Here is a 26,509-nt window from a genome sequence, read left to right on the forward strand (position 1 = left end):
ACCTCCTCGTGGCCCTGGCTCAGGTCCCCAGCAGCCCCTTGCCCTGCCTCTAAAGGCAGAGCAGCTCTGGGGATGGATGGCAGAGTCACTGCCTCCAGTTCTCTTTATTGCTGGCCTATTCCTTTTCTTTAGCAGCAGTATTTTCCTGGTTTAGCAGCACTGAATGATACCTGAATAATAGCCCAACTTTAACAGAAACACAACTTTTACCAGTAAACCCGATCCCTCAGAGCCACTCAGCAGAATAAAACCTTGGGTGAGGTCAAGTCAGTGCCTGGAATTTCACAGGAGTGAAGAAACGTGGTTCAGGTCCTCCTGAAAAAAAACTCTTTCCTACCACCTCTTTCCCTCTTCAGCCCCAGAAAGCAGCTGCCAGGCTCTGCAACATCTCCACTCTGCTCCATGCCATGGGGGTTACTCACCCAGACAAACACGCCAGCTCTGACCTGCACAGCCCCATGCTACAGCTCCATCTGTGTTGTACACAGCTCAGCTCTTTGTAGGCACCAACCAACACAAGAACTGGAAAGCAGTTCACTAAGAGGTAGAAGCTCAGCTGTCTGATTTTCCCCACACAGGGAGGCTGTTGTGCTCCTGTCTGTGCCACACACACTCAGCCTCTGAGGGCTGCAGAGCTCCTCTGCTCCAGGGGACACTCTCTGAGTCCCCAACACGTCCGTGGCTCTGACAAGTCCTCGTGCTGCTTTCCACCACTCAGTCGTGTTGCTCTACCTCCCAGCTACAGCTGGCCTTAAGCTTGGCATTCAGCAAGAGAAAACACTTTCCTCCTGCCCTGGAACAGGAAAATGGAAGTGTGAAGGGAGGGTGTGTTGAGTGAGGCCTCCGGCCTTGGCTGCTGCCTGCCCGCAGCCTGGTAACCCCTGTCAGAACGCCGGCCTCACAACCCCGTGTCACTCCCGAGATCAAGTCAGAGCAAAGCCTCTGCCTCTGCAGTGTAAATATTTATGCAGACCGAGCATGAAGGAAAGAACTGCCTGCATGTACTTGTGAAAACACCACAGCAAGCGCGCTCCAGGGCCTGGGATTACCACCAGTGACCCGTGGCAAGCCGCCCAGCCGGACCACACACTGCTGCCAGGCTCGTGGGCTCACTGAGCGAGTGTGGACAGGACAGTACACCCCACTGCAACAACCCAGCCTGGGGCAAGAGCACCCTGTTGCAACCAGCTGCCCTCACCCTGTTGTGGGGTGGGCTTGTTGCAAGAGCCTGTATTTACACTACTGGGAGTTGGGTGAACTCAAACCCGTCACCCCAGGCTGCTGTGCTGTGCTGTGCTGTGCTGTGCTGTGCTGTGCTGTGCTGTGCTGTGCTGCCAGTGGGCACAGGGAGGGTGGCTGCTGGGCTCTGGCACCGAGGTCACGTGGAATTCATGGGGGCAGAAAGCTGTGCACCACAGAACGAGGATCAGTCGTGATATGGATACCCACATGCCACAAGGCACGTCTTTGGGTACGTAGAGGACACGAACAACAGCAGAGGAGGAACCTCTAAGTCTGTGCTGTGTTCTGAGCCTTTCCAGGAAAAAGATGTTCCCTACCACCCCTCCACACAACTGTCTTCCACGGTTAGCACAGAGCTAGGACAGCAGCACGATGAATACACAGACATATGCACATTTCTGTCACCAAAGTGTAAAGAACAAATGCCACCGGTCCTGAAGCAAGAAAGACGGATTTTTTAGCTCTGCTCTGTTTTTATTTTAGAAGCATACTGGAGCTCTCATGTAGTGAGAGCTTTTCCTCACCCTGCCTGCTCTGCATCTGCTTGCCTGTGCACTTTGTGGATCGCTGGGGCACAGGCAGCCCTGAACGAGCGGCAGATCCTGCCAGCTCCAGTCCCCAGAGCTCCCACAAACCGCCCCAGTTAGTCCCTTAGCAGATCAGGTTTCATGAACAGAGACCCCTTCATTTTGGCAGATGAATTCCAACGCTCCGCACATTATGGCAAGTACTTGCTCAGAAGTTTAATGCAAAGCAGGTTCCCAGCCTCAGCAGCGGCAGCACGGAGCAGGGCTGCCCTGCCTGCCCCAGCCCCGCCAGCAGCTACCCCTGACGGACCAACACACAGCCTGGAAATGGCTTTTGAACAAGAGACTTCTCCTTGTAGTGAGCCCTTCCTCTGGAAAACGCTTCCCTTTCTGGGGCTGCCCCTGCTGAGAACACTCTGTATTCCAGTTTGTCTCCTGTTTTATTCTGTGAGGGGACAGAATACACCAACAAAACCAAGAATCACTGTGTTCGGAGAAAACACCAGTCAGTGTCCTTTGTGATGCCATTGCCCAGGAATTGTTTCCACTTGTATGAAAATATCCCTCAAAAACAAGGAAAAATGTGTCAAATAAAGCTGAGCCGTGCTGTTTAACAAAAACAGCAGCAGCAGCAGATGCTGGAGGGCAGGCTCCGAGCTCCACCCCGGTGTCTCTGAGCTTCTAGTTCAGGGCAGGCATATTTCAAGGAACTGGCCCAGAAATGGGCTGCAGTCAAAGCTGGCACCTGAACTGTAATGTCTGGACATGCACCATCCAAGCAGATGCATGACCAACATCACAGGGAAGGGCTGCTGAGATCCTTGTGGCCACAGTTCCAGACACAGCCACACTGATTTGCACTTGTCTGTCACACCTAGTGCCTACCATGCCACTGGGGAGACAGCTGAGGTAAAAACAAAGACTGGCTCCAACCTTTTTATCATCTGCTTCATGTGTTTGTTCTGAAAATGCCATTCTCTCATCTACCCAGTACTGAGCACAGAAACATCAAAGCCCTGGAAGTTACTTCTCCTGAACCAGAACACACTCAGGAACTGCAAAGAAGTCAAAATTGTACATCGAAGGGCAGCAAACGTTACAAACCCAGCAACAGGATCGTGGTAGGGAAGGCTACCAGGCTCCTGAGAAACAAAGGAACATGGCAATCCATCACTGTCACCTCAGATTCCCTGCACAGGGCAGGGATGTGAGTGGGAAGCCAAGGCCCACACGCTGTGTACAATGCCACACAGTCACAGGCAGGAAAAGGGCAAGAAATCAGAGATTCTCAAGAAACGAAACGCTGACTTACGGATGCAGGTCCTGCCGTCTGTGTGCAGGCGAAAGCCCGCACTGCAGTCACAGTAGTAAGATCCAAGGGTGTTCACACATCTGTGCTGGCAGCCCCCATTGTGGACCTGGCACTCGTCAACATCTGCAAAGGAAAAAGCAAGAGATGAAAAAAATCCAGAGGAGTGGGCATGATGGTGTCTGAAGTCAGGATTATTTATCCTCTGGTGACTGACTCCAGATTTGGGGGGTGGATGCAGAGGGAACAAGGCTGCTATTTCATTGGGTTTCATCAGTCAAGCTATTAAAGAAATGTCCAGCATGCAATCAGAGCAACAAAAAAACCAAAGCATCTTATTTACCAGTCAGCATAGACCAGCCTTTGTCTTTCTCACCTCTCCATGGTCACTTTTCCCACGTGTCCCAAGATTATGGATTAATTAGCATTTTACACCTCCTTACTCTTAATGTGTTGAAAACAGGCTGGGCTGGGCCATTTGCTCCTTACAGGAGCAGTGGGAGCAAACACCTACTGTAACAGGCTGAAGTGAGGGGGAAGGATAGGAAGCAGCCCCGTCCAGCTCGCATCCTGCTGAGCCAGGCTCATCCTCTCCCAGCACAGAAGCTGGCTTCCACCCAGTCACACAAGTGCCAGAGGTGAGAGGTCTGACTGACACGCTTCCCATCTCAGTACTTCACCAAGCATTTGACACATTTCACACTCACTTGACCTGCTGCTGAAGTGCAGCAGAATCTGGAGATAAGCTATGTGGTGGGATCCCACTGTGTGGTGGGATCTGCTCTGGATGCGAGAGGACGGCTCTGCCCCGCCTGAGTGACGGCAGCTCATGTGCTGGGGAAGGGGAGATGTTCCTGCTCTGCCAGACACCCCTTACCCAGCAGACAGTGAAGTAGGGAGAGAGGAAAAAGCCAAGAGCTGCATTTCCCAGCAGGGCCTGTGATGGAAGAAGGGCAACAAATTGGCTTTGGGGATGGGGAGGGGGCTGGTCAACTGGCCACCCCCAGCAGCAGCTCCAACCTGCCCAGGCAAGCACAAAGTGCTTCACCCAGGAACAGACACTGGGAAGCAGCAGGAGCTGTCCCTGGGACCAGGACAGAGCAGGGCTGTGAAGGGTCACGTTGCCCTTGGCAGTACAAAGACCCAAACCTCGATGTGTCGCTCTGTGAGATGCGGTTTGTGGCACGCTGAGGTTATTTTCCTGTTGGAGAGCTCACTAAATCTGGTTGAAATTAATATACCAAAGAAAGAAAATTAGAAGCATACAGAGCCACAGCAGGATGGAGTGTACCAAGCCCATGTGCCTGCATGCTCCACCATGCAAGCTTGGGTTGGGCAGTGGACATCCCACCGGGGCAGACACGAAAGCCAAACACAGCAAGGGCCTGGGAGAGGGACTTGGCTTATTGAGGAGGGAAATGCTGCTGCCTAAGGAAATGGACTCTTCATGTCCTCAGGGGCATGGAGCTCACCTGAGAAACAGCTGATGCTCTCATCAGCCTCTGCCCCAAACAGAAACAACCCATGGGACCTCAGACACTGGCTGCAGGGACAACAGGGGTGACACTGTAATCAAACATCAGGAAGACGAACACAAGACCTAAGAACAGAAGAGGGTGGAAGGAGAGGGTTTTGGTTAAGGGCGCTCCCTGAAGGAGAAGACAGACTGTGACTTATCTACAACAAGAACTCTGTGTGACAGGAAAGAAAGTGGCAACAGCAGCTCTGCAAATCACTAAATCTTTGGTACAGAAGCAGTTTATCTCCTCTGAAAGGCTGAGGAGAAGGAGATGGATCCCAGCTGGACACATAGGCAGGAGATGCACTGTTAAGGTTCACGCTGTCTGGCCAAACAGTACTGCCAGGCTGTAATGCCTGCAGCAATGAGCCTGGATTACAGAGGAAGGCTGCAGGGAAAAGGTTAATTACAACCCATGGAGATGAGCATGTGTGGGATTTAGCAGCTTTCTATTTCCATGACCAGATTGTTGAAGAGAATTCAGCAATTTTAAGAGACTGGAAGGAGACAAACCAAGAGATCAGCACGTTGAGCCCAGGGAGAGGAGCACAGGGTGACCACTGCTGCCCCACGCCACAGCCACAGATCAGAACTGCTGGGCACAGATCAGCAGGACACAGGAGAGGACGATGCCTTATCCCTCCTCTGCTGACCTGGAAGCCTTTCCCTCCTCCAGGACAAAGAAGAGCAGTACCTGCCTCGGGCTGGCCTTGGCTTGGAATCCGAGTGACTCACGTGAGGAAGGAAGAAAGGTCACATAGGGTGGTGAAAATGCCTCCACACCCTGTTTTCATCTTGTAAAACAGGCATTTGAGAAAGCCTTGAAGGCTCTGAAACAGCTCTGCAGAGCTATTCAGGCTGGCACTCCTGCTGCAGCCTCTCTGGGACTGATGGCAGATGCCCATAGCTCTCCCACACGACCTGTGTCACCCTCAACAGCTGCAGCTTCCAAAGGGGCTTCACAAACAGATGCATTGGTTTTACAATAAATTGATGAAATGAAAATGCATCAGGGAGCTGTTTTGTCTCAGCCACTTTGTCCTCAGCTCACCTTTCTCTGCCTCCAAGCACAGCAGCTGGGAGAGTCACCCAGCTCTCATTTGTGCTCCCATTTCTGTCTCCGGCTGGTGCTGACAACCAGGTATTACTCAGAGAGGAGCACGTAACAACAAGCAGGGAGCCTGCTCTTGACTTGCTGCCCCACTCACCCACTCCAGCCTTCTTTTGTAGCTTTGTTTTATCCCACTTCTCTGTGCAGGGTGTCACTTGGACTAGGAGATGTACCTGCACGTGGGCTCAGCCCCGCACTGTGCCGTGGAAGCCAACGGCAGCGAGGCAAACGCTGACACATCCCTGGTGACAGGACCGAGCTGTGCAGAAGCAGGTGGCTGCTGAAGGAGCTAATGGAAACCACATAATCAAACAAAAGTGCCCAGCTACGCTCTGTGCTGTTTTCTGGCCTACTTTAGAGAAACATAGAGTATCAAGGTACCAGCTCTAATTCACTGTAACGATTTACTGCAAGTCCCAGCAGAGCACAGTGATGTCTCCTGTAAGGCTGGCTGCGTAAGGACGGGATGCAGAGCACTGCAATTAACCACTCTACGCTGGCACAAGGATCCAGCAGAGCACTGGTGTACACAGAAGGCATTTTAAGGCACTCAAGACCTCAATGAAATGTACACCACTATTACACAAACCACCTCTTCGTTCTCCACTCACTGCTGATGAAATGCACACACAGCCAATCTGTTGTGCTCGCTGTGCTTTTGCAGCTGGCTGGTGAAAGACAAGCCTGCAGGGAGGTGTGCACTGCCTGAGCTGACAAACAGGCACGTGGTCAGGTAACCCAGCACATGGTACCAGCAAAATCAGACCATGGAGAGAACATCAGCTGCTGCCTCATAAGCTCAAGCAGTGAAGGAAAATCAACCAAGCCCACAGTAATACCAAAGTCAGGATGAGCAACCTGTCTGTGGCTTGCAAACGTCTGGATATGCACCCTTTTTCTGAGGATTAAAAAACCCAGGCTCCTGGAAAAACAGGCCTGTAGATGACACACTTTTGTTCAAGAGATATTTTACTTTTTCCCCCAGGTTTGGAGCATCCACAAAAAAACCCCAAAGGCCTGAGTGAGGGCCCTTTGCTTTTCACCTCAAAGCTTGAAATGGCATTCTTCTGGAATGCCAGAAAAACACCTCACAGACTGAAAGATACCTCAGATGAAAAGTCCAGATAGAGCCATGAGCGTGCAGGGAGCTGCCTATCTGTGGGAGATGAGGTAAGCAGCATCAGGACCAAGTGACTGTGAGGAAGGGGAGGCTGCAGGTTTGTGTTGCAGACACAAAGGTGGATCTCAGGAGCTTGTCCTGGAGAAGTTGTATGAACTACTGTGATTGGAGGGAGACAGCAAATGTGATTGGAGTTTGAGACAAACACCTGATCTGCAGCTCATCCCGTTTCCAAAGGTCTCACACATCTCACAAAGACACTGATATCACTTTGATAACTGACTGCTCGGGGCATTTATTTCTGAGGATTACCTCATGATGAGATAATACGTTCCTTGAGGTCTGCATTACTCACAAGCATCCACTCTTTACTGAACTTCACATATTCTCCATTATTTCCTAAATATTCAAGCAACCACAAATTTGATCCTCTAGTCACTCAGCTGAACACCCAAAGTGTGTGTGTGTGTGTGTACCCGCTGGACATCTCACTCAATGTCCTCATTTCCATCACACATAAGCCAGAGCACAGAAACATTCAACAGAAAGGTACTACAAAGTGGTACTAAAAAGAATTTCTTGCATCATTGCAGTGCATGAGGCAGAGCAGCAGAAAGCAGAAGTTTCACCAAACACATGTACAACCTAAGAGCTGTGAAGCCATTGATGACAAGGGCAGAGCTGCACATGCTGCTCCTTAAGGGAAGCAGCATCACCTTCTGGGAGGCTGGGATCTTCCCCTACTATTAGCCGACACAGGCTGTTAGTGCTTCTGCCTTTCTGAAGGGATGCTAAACATGGGTGGAAGGTGCTGCAATGGAGCAGCTTGGTGGGACTCAGCCTGGCCAAGCGCTGTCTGCCCTTGCAGCAATGGCCTCGAGATGCCTCCTGTGGGAATCTGCTTCTAACAGACACTGCTAAGTCTGAGCATTTCAGTGCAGAGATGTAACCTGGCAGATGTGGCTCCTGGGACTGTATCTTCATCTACAGCCCATCTACTCCCCAGCTCCCGACTCTGGTCACTGCTGCCAGAGGATTCCCCTTACACAGAAAATGACCCTGAGTACCACTGAGCCCTCTCCTTTGCCAGACAACACTGCAACCCAGACAGACTCAGCAGAAAGGCAGACTTTTTTCCATGATAAAACAGTATCATATTTCATGTTTTGCCCTGGACTGGGGAGAGATCCTTCAGAACCAAGGAAAAACTCATCAACAAACCCTAACAAAATGCACACAGCTGTTTCTTAAAGGACTATTGCACAGTAGCATCTTTAACCAAGCCACATAGTTGCACAGCAACCGATGGAAAGAAACTCTTGTTTCTTCTCCTCTCTGCCAGAAGTGACTTTTCAGGGTATAAATCTGCCCAAGGCAGACTGTGCCTGCAGTGCCATGAGGTGTGGATACAGACACACATACAACCAGGTCACTAGTTTGGGGCTGCAGCCACTGCCAGCCGGGGACTCCCCTCTGGCAGCTCAGTTATCTGTCTTGCAGCTGCAAAACCTCTCAGCTCGCCGTGCCCAGACCCCACCAAGCCCCCAGCCCAGCCACCTACCTGCCCTGAGCCCGGCGAGCGCAGCGCCGTGCCCCACTCGCCCTGCATAGCAGGGGTAGCAGCTTCTCCAGTAGTGGTAGTGGCTGCCCGCGGTACCCGGGATGCCACCCCAAAAGCCGCCGCACCACAGCAGCATCCACAACCACCTCTGCTGCCGTCCCATGACGGAGCCGAAAAGCCCACAGCCTCCAGAAACGCCGAGTCCTGCAGCACGTCGGTGCCAAACGGTGACGGGGAGGGGGGGAAACCCACCCAAACCAAACGAGAAACAACAAACAAGCGCAAACCGCAGAGCAGCCCGGCAGCGGAGCGCGGAGAGCTCGGGGCGGCGCGGAGGAGCGGCTCGGCCCGCGGGCGGGCGGCCCGGACCCGCCCCCAGGTAACGCCGGGGCCGGAGGGCGCCGGGCTGCCCGGGGCACCGGGGGAGCGGCTGGGAGGGAGGAAGGACGGAGCCCGTTACCGCTCCCGGGGCACCGGGGGCAGCGGCTGGGAGGGAGGAAGGACGGAGCCCGTTACCGCTCCCGGGGCACCGGGGGAGCGGCTGGGAGGGAGGAAGGACGGAGCCCGTTACCGCTCCCGGGGCACCGGGGGAGCGGCTGGGAGGGAGGAAGGACGGAGCCCGTTACCGCTCCCGGGGCACCGGGGGAGCGGCTGGGAGGGAGGAAGGACGGAGCCCGTTACCGCTCCCGGGGCACCGGGGGAGCGCTGGGAGGGAGGAAGGACGGAGCCCGCTGCCGCTCCCGGGCACACGCGTGGAGCGACGCGTCCCGCCGAGGCGAGGGACCTGCCGCGGCATCCCCGCACCCGCGAGCCACAGCCCGGGCTCCGGCAGGATTCCCTGTGACAGCGCCGCGTCTTTGCCCAAAACGCGTGGCTGAGAAGCGGCTGGGGGTCGCTGCCCGCCCGTGCCCAGCGTTTCCCACCCGGGTGCCTGTGTCAGCCAAGGGCCCCCTGACCATCGCATCTCCCCGAAAACACCCACAACTGCTGAAACTGACACGAACAGGGAACCATCGCTGAGCTTTTCTGAAAACAGTGGGGAAAAAAGAGAAGACTTCATCAAAAACAGACAGAAAACTTCCTCAACGGATTTGAGCTGCAGAAGGAGCAGCGGCCGCGGCCACGCCGGAGGAAACGCTGCTCCCCGTAACACGGAGCCCGGGATTTCATTCCACCTTTTTCATTAAGCAAGCAGCAAGAGTGGCTTGCTGGATTTTCCAGAGGCAAGCTCAAAAGCCTCATTTAAACTTTCTGGAATGTTTTGAAACAACGTGCTTGCAGGGCTGAGCTGGGGGAGAGCGGGGCCTGCTACTCTGAGATGTTTGAGCGGTGTTATTTGGCCATAGTAACATTCCAAATTAAAACCTGTGGTTTACAGGGCAATGAAGAGCATTCCACGACAAAAAACTTGAAACACAGCAAGAAGCTGAATCCAGGAAGAAAATAACAACTTAACTGCAGCGGTTTCCAGAGGAAGGTGGACTCAGTCACGAGCCTCCTTCGCGGATGGCTCCAAGCAAGAGCGGCTTCTGAGCGTTTCAGAGGCTGCCTGGGCTCAGCTGAATGTCCCCCCGTGGCTGCACTGCACATGCTTCTCATTAATATTTCAACAAAAATATCCGACTCAAAAATTTGTCAGTTACTTTGTGGAAAAAAAGGCAAAGTAACCTTTTGGAAAGATGCTGCAGAGCTTGAGAAGGGGCCTGCAGATATAAACCCTGGGCAGGCTGCTGATGTGCCTGCTTAACACAGTGCTGTGGAGCTACCAGTCTCCTGAGGAGATGCTCGGTGCTGGGGCAAGTGGCAGGAGAGAGGAAAAGCCAGAGGGGCATCACTGAGAGGCACCAGAAACTACACACCCTGTAAGGCGGGTTGCTCTGCCTCTGTGCGTGCAGCCACATGCTGCCATCCTGCTGGGAGCCACTTTTAGCTCTACCAAGGCCTTCACCCAATTAGAAATGACACGCTGCCAGACACTGTGCATTTGCAGTGCTGGCCTGGATGAGCTCCCCAGGAACGCTCTGCTCCCCCTGCAATGCCTGGTGTTGACACTTTTCCTGTAAATGTTTCCAGCAGTGTTGACATGCAAAAATGAATGTTGCCACAGAGCCATGAAAAATGGTTCAGACTGACTTCCTCACTTCAGTCATGCTATTAAGACATTGTCTATATTAAATTATCCTTGCCTGGAACGCAGATGAATCACAGTGAGTGCAGCTCTCCAAGTGACTCCCTGACTCCACAGCACCAACCAAAGGGACCTTTCCACTGGCTCCACGACCTGGAAATTCCTCCTCCCTGGGCACAGGCAGCTCCTGACCCAGGGCCCTCACCCCTTGCCCTGCACCAACCAACACTAGTGCAGCTGCTGATGCTCAACAAATTATGAGGCAAACTTGTTCAATCTCATATTTTCTTAGACTGCTAAAAAAACAGATAAAACAAGGAGAGGCTCAGACTTCTCCAGACAGCTCTGTGCTCTAACACGTGTATCAGAAGCCCATCAGGCTTGAACATAAACTGACTCCTGCTTATGTAATAAGTTATGCTTGGCCAGGTTTGAGCCAGCTCGAGCTTCCTTGTCACCTAATTTACTTCTGCTGATTAAGTACTAAGAGTTGGTTTGAGTATGGTGACACGTTACAATCAGCAGCAAATCGTTACTGCTTCCTGTGGAATTAGCTGCGACAGAGCATTGACGGCCAAGAGCTCTTGAAACTGGGACCCAGCTGGACCCAACCTGCAACTCTCATGGAATTTCACTCTGATTCAGCCTCAACACTGCTAAATTCTTGTAGCAACCCAAACAAATTGCAGCTCAGGACAAGGTACTTTGCAGTCAGAGTGTCAAGTCCAGGAGTTAATTCATCCCTGCACAGATATAGGTCAGCCAGCTGAGGTAAATACAAGAGCTTGAATCTCCATCCAAGTTACTTAAATCTGAACCTAGTTTCTTCTGACGTTTTAGAAAGGATTCTACAGTTGAAAGTTCACCTTTCCACAGGGAAAATGTTACCTGTTTGGGGTTAGCTTTCCACCCTCAGCTACCTGGGCCAACTGTGCCCCAGGTTTTCAACTCATTCATTTTAAGCAAAGAAGATAGTGCAGGAATAGCTCACAGGATGAAATGGAAGTGAGTACAAACTGGAAAATCCAAGAGCTGTTAGTTTTTCCAGCAGCAGAGTTTGAACCCTCTCTACTTTCTGGTCAGGAACTGGATTCTTTCCAAAGAGCTTTCCTTGATCCACTGCAAAGGGAATGGAAAGAAGGGAAGATGCCCACAGTAGGGTGTTCTGTACCAGCACCTGCATGAACCAGCCCATGGCCCTGGCACGTAGCAGTTCCTTGAACTCCTCATCAAGCTGAGGCTCCTTTGGCAGGAATCCCAAGGTAAGCTGCTCAGAAGCTGAAGGAGGAAGGTTCCCCTCCTGCAGTTAAAGGGCAGCACAAACCAGAGGCTACTCTTCCAATAGATAATGACTGTTTAGAGAGTTCACTCCTCACTTCTGTCTCCTGATAGTCTCTCAGCTGAGGTCAGAGAGAAGTTCAGCGCCACCCAGATCCATCTGTCTGCATTGAGAGCAACTTCAAATTCCAGGCTGGTTAGCCATGACATCTTGACGCCGTGGATTAGCAGCTCAGGCACCCCGTCCTCCTGCTCTGCTCTAACGTTGGCTGGTGAAGAGCCTGATAAACAGGCAGCACAGGAAATGTAACACATACCAGTCATGGGCTGCAGGCTGAAATGTGTTCCAGACAGATTCCTGAACCCCTCTACGTATGCGGAAGGAAAACATTAGCTGGTAATTAAATGGAGACCCCCCCGTGTGCTGAATTAGGTTCGTTACACACAATCCAGCTAAAACACCATTTTTTGTTGAGTTTTGGAGCTAATGCCCTCGTCCTAAGGTGGGTATGAACAGTTCAAATACGCTTCCTAGGTGAAGTGGTGCTTAGGAGGATGAAATAAACAACAGTTTGTGAGAATTGTGTTTTGGATGTTTGGTTTATGATGCTCTCCAAGAGTTCTACCCACTGCACACGTGGCTCAGCACGTCTGTCACACAACCCTGTGCACACCAGTGCTTCCAACAGCCTCTGCAAAGCTCCTGGGCTTCTACAAAACACCCTAGGGCAAAACAATAAAGTTGGGGGTGAAGGATGACTCAGTCCCACTGCAGAAAAGAACTTTCCCTGGGACATAACTCACATCTGAATTGATGGTGGCCCTGTGACCATCTTAACATGTCATTGTGTCTGACAAGTGTGCCAACCAATCAACACCCTGCCATCAAAGCAATCCCATTTTTTGTCCCTTGCTCCTGCACTTGTATTCCCCACATCCCACATTTCCACTGAGAATGAAACCAACACAACTTTGCCAGTTCTGGCCAGGAAAAGCTGCAAGCCCTGCCCGAGTTACAGCCCCCTCTGTTTCTCCCAAGGGTCCAGGTTGGGAACTCCTCACATAGCTGAGAGTCATATTTTATCTTCAAAACATTTCCTACCTTTGAAGCAAACACGGGGTCCTGGTAGTTCTTCTGCCTCTCCACACAGAGCATCCTGCTGATGTTATTGCATAGCTATTTGTTTAGCAGATACTTCAAAGAGAAGGACTCGGAAGAAGCCAATTTGACATCACTCCGAGCCAGGGAGTCGAGTCACAAGGGTGAAGCAAGTCAACTGTTGGCCTCTGAACCCACAACTTCTCTTCTCAGGCCACCCTCAGGAAAGACAGAGTCCAAACCCTCCTGTCCCACACAGAGCCAACAAAGGGCTTCAAACAGCCAAGCTCATGTTTTGAAGCCCAGGCTGCTTTATTCAGGCTCCATCAGGACTTTGATCGAGAAGAGCAGAATATTTTGCAAACTGTAAACATTAATCAGAGCTTTTTGTCTTCCCTACACTCCTCTGCCTGTACAAACACAGATCTAGTCCCAACTGCTCTTCTTCATGAGCTCTTTAGCATTTGGAAAAAGTTTCCTGTCCCAAATGTGAAAAACTAATGTGAAAAGCCACGAGTACAACTAACTAACAGCTAGGGGCAACTAACACCCACCCTGCCGGTGAGCAGAGATTGACACTTGAGCTACACATGAGCACGAGTCATGTGGCCCAATGCAAAGTCTAGACCCAGTTAACCTAGAGCTTAACCTCTCCTAAAAGCCACAGACACAACAAATGCACACAGCACGAATGAGGAGTTCCAGGGGGATGATGGCACTTATGCCCCCCACAGCCCCGCCACCGAGGTGGGCAAGCAGAGGGACTGAGGTGGGCTGCCATCTCCATCACAACCAGGGGGAGAGGAGAGGCAAGTGTGGGCTCTGTGGGCACAACTAACTACAAAATAATCCCAAGAAAATAAGCAAAGAGATTCACATTGTCTACAAAAAGTAGATTGTTTGTTTCCACCAAAACCCTGAATTTCTTCATCATCTGGGGAGCTAATCCTCACCAAGGGAATTCTGGAGAAGCTGGAAATATCTCAGCTTGGCTAAGATAAGGGCAGAGCTGTTTATTTCACACATCTCCACAGTGGTACAGAGCCAGGAAATACTTTTCAGTTATTTTCAACAAAACAAGACAAATGTACCAAATTGGCAAGAAAGTGACATTTTTGTGCAGAATTCTGTAATGTCCAAACCGATATCCACAGAAATGACTCGTTCCCAGTTTGTCAGCAATCTCTGCTAATTACTGCGAATACTTTTGTACTTCTGCTAAGCAAAACAGTGCCAAAAACATGCAAGGACTCCACTGCAAAAACATGACCATCCTACACAATCAATAGAGTACCCTGCAGCCAGCCTTTTAACGTTGCTCTAGAGAATACAAGAGCTCCAGGTTTCTGGCCTGCAGGAGCCCAGTACTGGTGGCTTTCTCTGATACTGTCAGTGAACCCTGGAACTGCAATTCACTCCAAAAACTAAAGGATCTTGTTCTTGGCTCTGATGAGCACATTGCTCTTTGCATTTTTCTGACTCTCAGCTCCAGCCGACTCGAACCCACAGCACTGACACAGATGGTAACACCCAGGGAGAAAGGGATGGGGAACCTACTGCCAGATTCAAGCTGCAGGAGCTGAAATGGCCACAGGATGTGAGGCTTGCTCTGGGTCCTGTGCTAATACACATCCCATCTCCCATTTTCATTTTACAAACACAAAATTGCATCTTCTCTTCCACTTTGGTTGGGAACGAGAAGAAGACAGGAAACAACATGATGATACAGACTCCAAAGGAAAAAGCTCATCTCTTTTGAAGCAACAAAACACACATCATCAACTTCAACAGGGCCAGGACCTCACCCTGAAACCTTCACTCCAGTCCAGTCCTTCTACAACTGTCCTTTGTACCTCTGCGTGCAGCAGAAAGAGAGCGCTTGCTCTGGATGGCCAAACACCACCAGAAGCACACACAGGATGAGGAGAGGGAAAACCCAAAAGCCTCTCACTGGGTGCCAGATCCTGACTGTGCTGTGGCCCCTCAGCACCAGCCCTGGCTGTACCTGCACAGCCCCTCAGCACCAGCCCCACTGCACAGCCCCTCAGCACCAGCCCCGGCCGTACCTGCACAGCCCCTCAGCACCAGCCCTGGCTGTACCTGCACAGCCCCTCAGCACCAGCCCCGGCCGTACCTGCACAGCCCCTCAGCACCAGCCCCATTGCACAGCTCCTCAGCACCAGCCCCACTGCACAGCACCTCAGCACCAGCCCTGGCCGTACCTGCACAGCCCCTCAGCACCAGCCCTGGCTGTACCTGCACAGCCCCTCAGCACCAGCCCTGGCTGTACCTGCACAGCCCCTCAGCACCAGCCCCGGCCGTACCTGCACAGCTCCTCAGCACCAGCCCCATTGCACAGCTCCTCAGCCCCAGCCCCACTGCACAGCCCCTCAGCCCCAGCCCCGGCCGTACCTGCACAGCTCCTCAGCACCAGCCCCATTGCACAGCCCCTCAGCACCAGCCCCAGCCGTACCTGCACAGCTCCTCAGCACCAGCCCCGGCCGTACCTGCACAGCTCCTCAGCACCAGCCCCATTGCACAGCCCCTCAGCACCAGCCCCAGCCGTACCTGCACAGCTCCTCAGCACCAGCCCCATTGCACAGCTCCTCAGCCCCAGCCCCACTGCACAGCCCCTCAGCCCCAGCCCCGGCCGTACCTGCACAGCCCCTCAGCACCAGCCCCACTGCACAGCCCCTCAGCCCCAGCCCCGGCCGTACCTGCACACGCCCTGCCGTCGGGCCCCAGCCGCTGCCCCGCCGCGCACTTGCAGTAGAAGCTCCCGATGGTGTTGCAGCACTGGGACTGGCAGCCGCCGTTCCCCACCTCGCACTCGTTCACATCTGGAAGAGAGGGGAAAGGGAAGCAGAGATGAGCTGCTGCTGCTGGGCCTCGGGGGGATGCTGCACAAGGGCAAACCCAACTGCTTCTATTACAGCTTATTTTCCCATGATTACCTTTTCACTGCCAATAAGAAGAAAGAACATAAACCAGCAGAAAATGATGCCCCTGGTTACACGCCCAAACATTGAAGATGCCACTGCCCAAAAGTCTCCTATCCTGGGTGAGCAGTGGCACTCACAGGGGTTACCACAACACAATGCCTCACTCCAGGATGGGCTTTGAACGTTACAGTAAACATTATTTGTTCACTTTGCTTATGACAATGGGAAGACAAAACTTCTCTTACATTAAATGCCTGTTGGTTTAGAAGCTTTATTTTGTCTTAAATCAGAGTGGTACTATTATACCTTCGCACTAAAATCCTGTGGTATGGTAATTAATCCAGAGAATGCTAAACTAAAAGGCTGAAGAAATGAAAGTACCTGTGTAGTACACATTTACAACTATTTCTTTGCAACTCAAGTCCAGAGTAAATCACGTTATCCTGCTGAAACCAGAGATTCCTTTTCCTCTCAGCAGGGTGTGTGGGCCAGACCTTTAAGGAACAAGGAACACCTTTCTCCAATTAGCTTTTAAACTGAGTGAATGACTAATCACCAGGTGAAAACGGAGGAACTGCCACCCCCTCGGTTTCCTTGGTACCCAAGCAGGGGCTGCCTCCATTACTCAGTTCAGCTCCCATAGATTTAACAGCCAGGAAACCAAATGAGCCACAACCTGTACTTCCCCTCTCAAAAACCCATCTGGAAGCTATTAATAAGCACTGGAGATGCTTTCCATTCAAGCACTTTCACACCTCACCAAAATACACGATAGCTACTTCAATTAGTCCAAAACAAACAGGCTGCCTAAGTTGCCCAATGCACAAGGAATCAGCTGGCACCCTCAGCCCCTGTGAGCAATACCATCACTCCCTGCCACGGCCTCTGGAGCACCTTCTGCCTGCAAAACAGCAGGGGAAGAGGCTGGGGGTGAGGATGGCCAGGGGGAAACCTTGTGCTGCAGCAACGTGAGGCCGTTCTGCTATTTTCAGTTACAGATCAAGTCCAGCCCAGATTAGGAAACGCCAAGTTTCGGTTGGACATGTGAAATATATGGGGAGGTTCAAGAGGATTTATCAGTTGTTGGCAAATTTTTGACATCTGGCACTAAGCAAGGCACTCTAAAAATGTATTTGTGCTTGAGAAGTGCCTTTTTTTTGCTCTGTAAAGAAGCATTTCCTTCTTAACAGAAAGTAGAAAAATGGAGACAAATAGTGTTTTAAGGCCTGGATGGAAGAATAATGAGCTGTAGCTTTGCCAAAAGCACATGCTTCAGCCATACTGTACTCTGCACATTTCCTTCTGCTACTGCAGATAAATCTGGGTTTTCTTGTGCTCACCCAGAGCTGATAGAGCTCATGGTCTGACAGGAGCCAGTTTGCTGGTCTGTGGGGAAGCTCTTTGCAGAGGTATCTGTGCAGCAATGCCCTTCACTGGGTATAAAAGAGGCTCCAGGTCCCTCCAGTGGCAACAGCAATAGCAGCTGCCTGAGGGGAGGGCACAAACCTGCCAGGCCACAAAGAACTGGATGTGTTACCAGCCAAGAACAGAGCTGGAGAAGGACAGTGATCAAAACAAGGCTGATGTGATCAAAGAGGCGTATCATTTAATTCCCTCACCTTCTTCTAACTCGGTCCTGTCTGGGCTCTGAGTTCCCTGAGTGCTTCTGAAACACCAGACCGTGCCAGGTTTGTTTTACTTTTCAGAAATCCTAAGGCCTGCTAGAGCTTAACGAAATCCCCAAAGGTTTATATTTGCTTAATCCTCTCACTGCAGCAACCTGCCAGCTCTGGGAGCCCACAGCTCCTTGCAAGCGCTTTGTGTAAGGTTACCAGGTGGTTAGTGAGGGCTGCCCAGCCCTTCCCTCGCCTTCTCCCCGACAGTGGATTTTCACACTACAAGGCTGAATTCCATAGCTCCATGCATTTTAATTAGATTTGCATGTTACACTGCCTAAGTGCAGCATCTGCTTGAAGAAAAGTGTGGTGCTGTCACAACTGTGAGAGGAAGAGATTTTTAACCCAGCTCTGGAATGTAACTTCCCTGTTTTCCTGGCAAGACTCAGACGTGTTGTCCTGCTGTGAGCTGCTTCCAGGAGAGATGCCAGCTCTGGCAGCAACAGGGGACACGATGGACCCTGATTTACATGGTACAAGAAAAGTGATTCTAAGTGCTGTGAACCGTGCTCACAAACGAGAGAAAATCCTTGTTCCTGCTCTGCCCATCGTTCCCAGAGCCACGATCACACGGGTTTTGTTTCCACAAGCGGGGTCGCTGGGTACACACACTGATTGGATCCACTGAGCTCAGGAACACTGACTTGTTACCAGAGCAGAGAGGGAATCAGGAAATGTCACCCTGGGGCATTTTGCAAAACTTAGAGAAGGCTTAAGAATTCAAAAGCCTGATGTTTGAGACATTAAAAGGGCAGCTGGAGGCAATGAAACATCTGTCACACTGAGTTAGGTAAGGGAAGAGGAGTAAGGAGGGCTTATGGCTTTGAAGGTCCTTCCACAGTGCAAGGAGCCTGCTAGGAGCATTCCAGGACAAGCTTATGATCCAAAAAGTGTCTGTCTTAGTCCTGCTCATCCTCATAATGTTTCACAGTTTAATGAGGCTCTTGCTCAGCTCCTCACACAGCAACACCTCAGAGCTACGCCCATGGCATCGATCTGTCGCTGCAGAGACCTTTCCAAGCCCGTAAATCCAGATGACGACCTTATGAAGGATTAGACAGAAACCATAAGAGGCGAGTGAAAGACATCTTAAACACCAAGGAACAAAGCCAATTTGGGCAATAGGAAGTATGTTTACTGGGAGTGAATGTCTACAGAATACAGCAGCTGCGTTCGGAAAGGACTCGAGCAGCAGCTTGCTCTGCGTGTGCTTGGCACGCTGGGTCTCGTGCCTTGCGTTTCAGAGGCAAAGGAAGACAAACTCCAACCAAGCAGAGACAGAAACAACAAAGGTGCTGTCAGCTGAAAACCTGACCTTTTTGTGGGCCCACACTGGGACTCCATGTCATCCACCTCAGAGCAAAGCCACAAACCAGCCTCTGGCTTTTCAAAAGGCTTTGCTGCCAGCTTTCACAAACGCTGATGGAGGGAAGGAAGTCACCAAGCTCGAAGAGCTCTGTAGCTTTGCTGTGTGCTGGACACAGCTGAAGTCTACCATATTTGAAAGGTTTTCTATTATTCCTGTTTTTTAACCTGAGCTCTTGTATAAAGTTCCCTTTAATCTTTTAAATGGACACAATCTCAGCAGCTTCCCCATAAGCCGTTAAGTTCCCCCAGAAGGACACAGCGAGAGCAGGAGTTATTCTTGCCCCCATGTTTTGTAAAAATAAGCCTTGTGGTTAGACTCTACAAACACTGCTTCCAGTTTCTGAGAGCTTGCATTTATCAAAGCATTATGAAACTTCCTTCCTCTGTGACTGAAACACAGGATTCATAAATAGAGAGGAGTGTTCCTCATGGCCAGCTCCCCACATGCTCCAGCACCCCACACCTCCTGGTCCTGCCCCAGAGCAGCTGCAGCTCGGGGCCAGCGGCTGCTGGAGCTCTGGTTGGATGTCACACTGCTGCTGTCACCCTGGATTTCTGAAGGAGGGATGCCCAGCTGTCCTCTCGAGGTAAACAGGTAAAGTAGGAAAGCTCACAGCAGGGGAATGTCCCTCGCTGGCCAGGACATGGCCTGGGAGGCTCAGTGTTTGCTCCTCACAGCTTCTCCTAAACCTGGGTCACCCCAATGCCAGAGCACTCTCCTGTCTCCTCTACCTGCCCCACTGCTAGTGAAAGTGCCATCGCTCTCCACATTCATTGCCAGCTATGACAGGAAAGTAACAGCCCATTCTTGCTCTGAAAAGGAGAGGCTGAGGTTACCTATTTTGCTGTCATCAAGTTGAGGCTGTTTGACCATCCTGAGTTATAAGATCTTTTGAACAAAGGAGACTACAACTTTGAAGTTGTAGTCAACCTCCCAGCACAGAAGTCTGAGATTCATTTTCCCTCTGTGGATCAGCTGCCACCACAGGCCAGGAGTCACGAACAAAGAGCGGCGAAGGCTGGTCCCTGATGGCAGCCCGAGGCTGAGGCTGTGAGCTGACTGGGAGCAGCTGGGCTGTGCTCGGCAGGAGAGGTTATATATTCCTCCCTGGAGGTTGTTGTGCACCTTTGAAACAGCCCATTGGTATTTCTGAAAGGTGTGATGGCTGCAGGCCAACGTGCTTGGCTTACACTGAAGCTTTAAAGCATGTGTGCCATATGCCACCCAAAATGACAAACGCTCTCCTTTACCCCAAGGAAGAGGGGCAGGAACAGGGCAGGTTGTGTTACAGCCCTTGCAGCCGGCACAGCAAGCCATGCTGGGCACACTGGGCATGCTGGGCACGCACTGGCATGAAGCACAGCAGAAAGCCTGAGCTGCATTGCCATCACTCCCAGCCGGTGCATCCGAGAGCCACCCCTGGCCCATGGACTGGGTATTCCCGAGATCACCGCCTCATGACAACCTTTTTTGGCTACAACATCACTCCTCCCTAGAGCTTTCTTGGACTCATGTTTCCTGAGAAACTCAAAGCTCAGTTCAAGTTCACTGAAAGGTCTGGAATTCTTTCATGGAAACCAGGTCTGGGTTTGAGCATGAAAAGGGCCAAGTTACCATTTCCCACTGAAGCCATGCAAAACTCACAGATCTGACATTCTTCTCATGGGGAATCCAGTCAAAGTATGTCACTTTTGCTAAAGTCTTATGCCTGGCCAAACCCCATAACTCAAACCCAAGCTGAGAGGCTGCAATCCTCACTTGGACTTGAACATTGCACCTTTTGTTTTACCAGACAATCGTGGGGAAGAGAAGAGTGCAAAGTTGCACATGGCTCAGCAGCAAGAAATGACCACAAACAGCCTTATTGGTGCCTGGAAACACAACTGCAGGTGCCCAGTGACCCCCAAACGTTTGGGGTTATGGGCAGGAGTCTGCTGCAGACTGCTCAGAGCTCAGCGGGGAGCGGAGGCAGAACTGCATGAGACCATCAGGTTATTTGGAAGCAGTATCTGTGTGCACATCACTCCTACAGCTCACAGCCCCCAGGAAAGGAGCCTTTTCACCTGCATAGGATGATTTTTTGAAATGAAAAAAACATAAGTCACTGACAGTGAGTCAAGAGGAACGTGGGCAGTGTAAGGCTGCTGTGTCGGGCACTCCTGTCCTCGCCCCTCACCAGAGACTCCCTGCAGACCCTTGAAACCAAGTATGGGTCGCCTTGAATCACACCCACAGGCTCCACCTACACTTGATTTCCAAGGTCACGTACAGCAGACATCAAGGAACTCCCAGGAACCTGATCCCTGAGATAGGATTCTTCTGTCCTTAGCGCTAGTTGTAGGTTACTGGAGTGTCACACAAATGCAAGTAAATTCTCACAAGGCTTCTGTCAAACACTTAGTTCTAGTTAATCTGTGTGTAAAATACACACACCCGCTGGTCTCTTGCTGCAGTCCCAGCAGGGCTGGATCAGCAAACGGAGGGATCAGTGCTCTGTGACAAATACAGGGGAGGAGCTCTCCGAGATCACTCCAAGCGAGGCAGCGAGGCTTCCACGCTCCCCAGGAAACTAGAGTCCCTTATCTGTAAAGATGCACGATTCATACCCTCAGCTGGCTCAGCCCCAGATACCTCTCAGTGACACTGACCTGATGCCTCCACAATCATCTGTCTGGATGCACTGTACATGGTTGATGGATGTTTCTGCTTCATGATGGGCCAGCGAATGCCCCGCTGCCTGGGATCTCGTGCCAGCACATTCTCTCTGGCTACAAGTGAGACCTAACACCAACCAGTCTTGGCTTCAGAAGCACAGAATGGGTGTCTGAGACTGAGCAGAACGTGCCACTGCTCACTGCACTGAATAAGTCAGCAGAAGAATGATTTGGGTTCTGTGTTTCAGGAACCTTCCATCCCCCTCAGGACAGAGACCATCGGGCCTGCTGCTGCTGCTGAGAAACAGCAGCGAGGCCTTTTCCCATCATCATCTTTTTCCTTTTCTCACTAAAAGAATTTTTAACTGCCTAATTGTTTATGATTGCAGAGGCAGAATTTCCCTTTCCTGAGGCCACAGACCCCGAGACCTGCCTTCCTCCTCTTCAGCACCTCCGGCGGCCAGCGAGCGCGGGCTGCCTGCACACAGAGCTTCGTGGTACTCCCAGGCCTGACAAGTGTAAGACTGAACCTTCACACACAGCATTTACAGACTAGAAGCCTGGACCAGGCACTTGGGCTTCTTAACTGCCTACTGAAAGTGATGGTTCAGGTCCCCAGAGCTCACAACCTGAGCCCTGCAAGATGACAAAGGCACGTGGCTGCCTTCCCAAGTTCCAGATTGATTTGTTTGAAAGGATCCTCCTGAAGTAAATAAAACCCATGAAATCTGGTTTTTTCCAACAGAATCTGCACTTACATGTGCAATATTGTATCCATACACATATAGGACTTCAATCCTTTTTCCCCCAAAACCCCTATAAGCCTTAAAAAGCTTTTTCCCTCCCCTATTTCTTGATCAAAAAAGAATTAGAAAGGAAACTGATAGAGCTGTTACAGATTAAAGGTGCTAAAACTGAGATAAAGTAATTTCTATCTAATTCCAAAGACATAACTCAGCAGCTTGACAATGGGAAAAACGCTCAGGCCAGGAGAGGGCGAGAGGCAGTGTGAGGAGAGGCAGCTCTGAGAGCAGAGCCTCTATCCCCTCCCTCTGGCCACAAGGAAATCCAACAGGCTCCCGGCAGGGCAGGGAGGGCTGCTGGCAGTGCTGAGCGCAGCTCATGCCCTGCAGAGATGAAACCTTGGATCATTATGTTATAAACAGCAAGTTGCTGTAGCGTATCTGTGTTGTATGGGAAAAGAGCTGCAGTGTCCTGAGAACCTGAGCTGCTCTTTCACAGCCATTAACACCACCCAGCCAATGCAGTTCAGTCAATATTCTCCCAATCACAAGCACCAAAGGAAATTAACAGGAGGGTATAGAAGGTGGGAGAGACAAGTTGCAAAACACAAGGGTATAAGCAGACATGTGAAAAAGAGGAACTGGAAGCATTTACTCTGTATTTCCCTGCCTTTTAGGAATTCCTGCCCAGAATCTCATCCTTACCCATTTATGAACTCCATCTCTTTCCATGGATTACATCACATGCTCACACAGCTTCAGCCTGCCTCCTCCTGATCCACAATAAGAGAGACATAATCAACCAGCCATGACAGAGCACCTCCAGGAACTCTCTTCTTTTTTTCCAATAAAAGAGCAGAGTCTTTCAAGAGAATATTGCTGATGTGATCTGCTCTGGAGATTATCTTCCACAGCTCTGTAGCCTCCTGCAGTGCTCAGATAAAACATACCCAGTGCAATGTTCCTTGCTTTTCATGGGCTTTTTTTGTTCACCCATCATTTCTTCTGCAATTTTCTGTCCAAACCGACATCACCTTAACTTTGTTGGTCACTTGTGTCATTTTTCACACCCTTTGCTGTGTCTGGTCCTTTCCAACTTTTTGTTTACCCTTAATCTTGTCATCACAAACTCCCCAGCACTACCTGCTGTGATTGGAAAGGCAGGGCATGAGCCATTCCTCGTTAAGATATGTTGATGCAGAAAAGGCAGCAGCACACATACAAAGGTTCCCACAGACAGGGATGGATGGATGGATGGATGGATGTGCCCCACCTGTGTCCAGCAGAGGTTTGGAGAGTTCTAGGAGGGATGGATGAGAGACCAGAGGTCCATTGTATCACAGTGGTACCATTCCCACACATACCAACCACATATGTGCCATCTCAACTCCCCTGTTTAGCTGCAGCCAACCTTTCCAGAGTGGCTGCATTATCATTGTTGACTCCTATCAAACTTCTCACAAGTATATGTAAGATGGTCCCATGACATTTAACCAAGATCATAGTTAGGGTTTTACATGTTCATTAACTTGGAGTTGCAGAAGACAATGAGCTGACCTGCATTGCCCATTAACTTTAGAGGCCTTTTTCAGTGACCCCTGGACACAACAGGCTGTGCCATGAAAACTTCCAAAGGATTTTGTCTACTCTTTATTTATTCTTTTAAAGAAGAACAAAACTAAGCTCAAATATCTCAGTGGTTCAGGTGGGGTAAACACATGACAGATGTATTTCTGCTCATCACCTTTCCCAGCTGCAAGGCCTCCTCCAAGACAATCTAAGTCTCTTTTGAGTGAAGCCGTGAGCAGGGGCTTCCCAGAGTCTCCCTGACCCAAAGGAGACTCAAAGCAATGCCTTCCTTTGCTGTGGCACTGGTTTCTGCTGAGCTCCTCATGCTCTACTGCCATAGACAATTCATTCACAGCTTTGGCACGGTTCCCTTTGTCCTCCCAGAGGTGCTCAGCAGACAGAGAGGTGGGATGGGTAACAGCATCCAGACAGCCTGTTTCTGTACAAAGGTTACCCTCACGCTCTGAAAGCCTTCTCCACTGCAGTCAGAGGCGACAGTCTGACTAGTCTCAGTGAGAGTAACCTTAGACTCTCAGCCTGCGCCATAAAACCTTATGGGCTATAAATATCTCTCCATAGCAGAGAGAATTCTTTTTTGACACATTGTATAATGGATGCAATATAAAAATACCCCGTGCTTGGCAGGCTTTGCAAGGCTTCCCTTCGGGAGCTCAGCAGACAGCCTGGTGTTTGATGATTTTTTTTCCCAGTGTATGGCCAAAAGTGCACTTCAGGGAGAGGGGAAGACGGCTCTCCTGGGGCAGAACCTGTGCTCCTTTCACAGACAAGCTGAGGAGACTTCCTTCAAAGCTTCCAAATCTTTGAAGTGACCTCAGCTCCATGAGCTCACGGGTGTGTTTGCCAAGGCTGAGCATATGAAGGTGTGAATGCCAGCAGCAGCTTTCTCCTGTTATGAATTGCTTCTTGCAGGGAAGCCCATAGTGGGGTGAAGCTCTGCATCCCCCCAGGCAGCAGGTGATCTTCAGCAGCCTGTCCCCACAACATGTTGTCTCTGAAGGGCCCCCAGTTATGCCTCCTGCACTCTCAGCAAACACCCAGGCTAGGCCAGGCTCACTGCCACACATCTGAGGAGCTGAGGCAGTGAAGAAAGCCTGCAGCCTTGTTCTCACCAGTTCCATACCCCATCCAAAGCCAAGGAGATCCACACACAACTGAGGAAAAACACTACCAAAATCTAATTGGAGTGTTGCAACAGGCTAAGCTGTAAAGAGTTCAGATAGGGACTGAAGATAAGTGAATTAGTCTGAGTGCCAGAGGAACACGCACGGGGAGGCAGCAGGTCTGGGCTCCAGATACATCCCAGGCTCGCTGCATCGCCTTCCCCCGGCCAAGTCACGTAACCTGCCACTCTCATTTCTCCAGCTAAAACATCAAAACACATGCCTACATCACCAGCCCTTCTAGATGGGATGTGTAATGCATGTGAGCCTGTCAGTGGCTTTACCAGCTGCTATGTGCACGTTGCAGAGCCCTGCTCCTCGGTGGACCCCACTCTCTGGGCACACGAGACCAGCACCAGCAGTCCCAGACTTTAACATAATTATTCCTGATCTATACTGTTGCATCCAGCAATGGCAATTCCATTTCCCCCTGCAGCTCCCAGTGAAACACAGCTGCCTTTGTTTACAACACTTGCAAAATGAGTGTGGTCAAACTTCCATTCTTTTGGCTGGAAGAGAGTCAGAAGTGCTGAAACGCCACAAAGATTGTGATCTCAGGTAGAAGGGTTCTAACCAGAACAGGCAGCTACAGCAGCCTTTGCCCAGTCTTTCTAGGCACCTGCCAAAGTGGGATTGTGTGCAAAACACTAACACAGAGCACCTCTGGTCTGAGGCTTGCTCACTCAGCAGCTGACACACAACAGGCAGCACACATCTTACTCTGCAGAACTGGAAAGCCCCTGGGAAAAAATAATCTAGTCTCATTGTCTCCATGTAATTAAGTTCAATCTGACAGAACACCCAAGGGAAGAAACATTCTTTGAGGCTCTCAAGAGTTGCACAACATTTACAGTACAGGATGGTCCATGTAAAACTATTGATCACTGATCCTATTCCTTCTTCTTCCCTGCCATGTTCCCAGATGCATAATAGGTGTCAAGAGCAAGAACCTCGAGAAATAGATTGAAAAAGTTACAACAGCAAATGGCTTGTTCATGCCATAATTGGTATTAGGCAATTAATGGTGGGATGAAACATCACATTGCTTCTGCAAACAAAAAGCAATACTGTTTAAAGAACAGTTAATGAGCACGTTTTATGTTGTCCTCAGCAAGTTTACTGCCAAGCCACAGAAGACATTTACACACACTTCCTTTTGTCTCTAATGAAAGGGTCATTGCTACTTGCTTCTTGTTAAATTCACGAGGGTTTTTTTAAAGAAAAGAGTGCAAATGCAATGTTTTACACTTGAAATTCACCTTCTGGAGGAAGCAGCTGTGGCCAAGGGCTTCCAAGGGGTTTGCTGGCCAGGGACAGCCCCAGCAGCGCAGCCCCTCAGGGGCAAACCAAACACCTCCCTGCAGTGAAGAGCCCAGCCTGCCAGAGATCTGTTGTACAGCTCTGATACCCAGATACTCCAAATATTTGACATTCCAAACTCTTCACTATTAATGAGGTGAGATTCTAAGCGATGGGGGGAA

At 50.7% G+C, this 26,509-nt stretch overlaps 1 protein-coding gene across 5 annotated transcripts in view; it reads right to left on the bottom strand.

Moving 5' to 3' along the window:
• Window positions 1-26,509, bottom strand: part of MEGF6 (multiple EGF like domains 6) — a 78,481-nt gene that overhangs the window by 28,205 nt on the left and 23,767 nt on the right. For 4 of the 5 annotated variants that reach the window (XM_062012859.1, XM_062012858.1, XM_062012857.1 and 1 more), the window contains exons 5-6: window positions 15,612-15,734; window positions 3,082-3,204 (exon numbers count right to left, since the gene is read on the bottom strand). In XM_062012859.1, coding sequence (XP_061868843.1) covers window positions 3,082-3,204; window positions 15,612-15,734 — 246 coding nt within the window. Of the gene's footprint in view, window positions 1-3,081; window positions 3,205-8,389; window positions 8,661-15,611; window positions 15,735-26,509 lie in introns of those variants that run through there. The other variant, XM_062012860.1, reaches the window with a different exon arrangement.

The sequence above is a fragment of the Colius striatus genome, chromosome 21 (genome assembly GCF_028858725.1).
Source record: "Colius striatus isolate bColStr4 chromosome 21, bColStr4.1.hap1, whole genome shotgun sequence".
Lineage (NCBI taxonomy): Eukaryota > Metazoa > Chordata > Aves > Coliiformes > Coliidae > Colius > Colius striatus.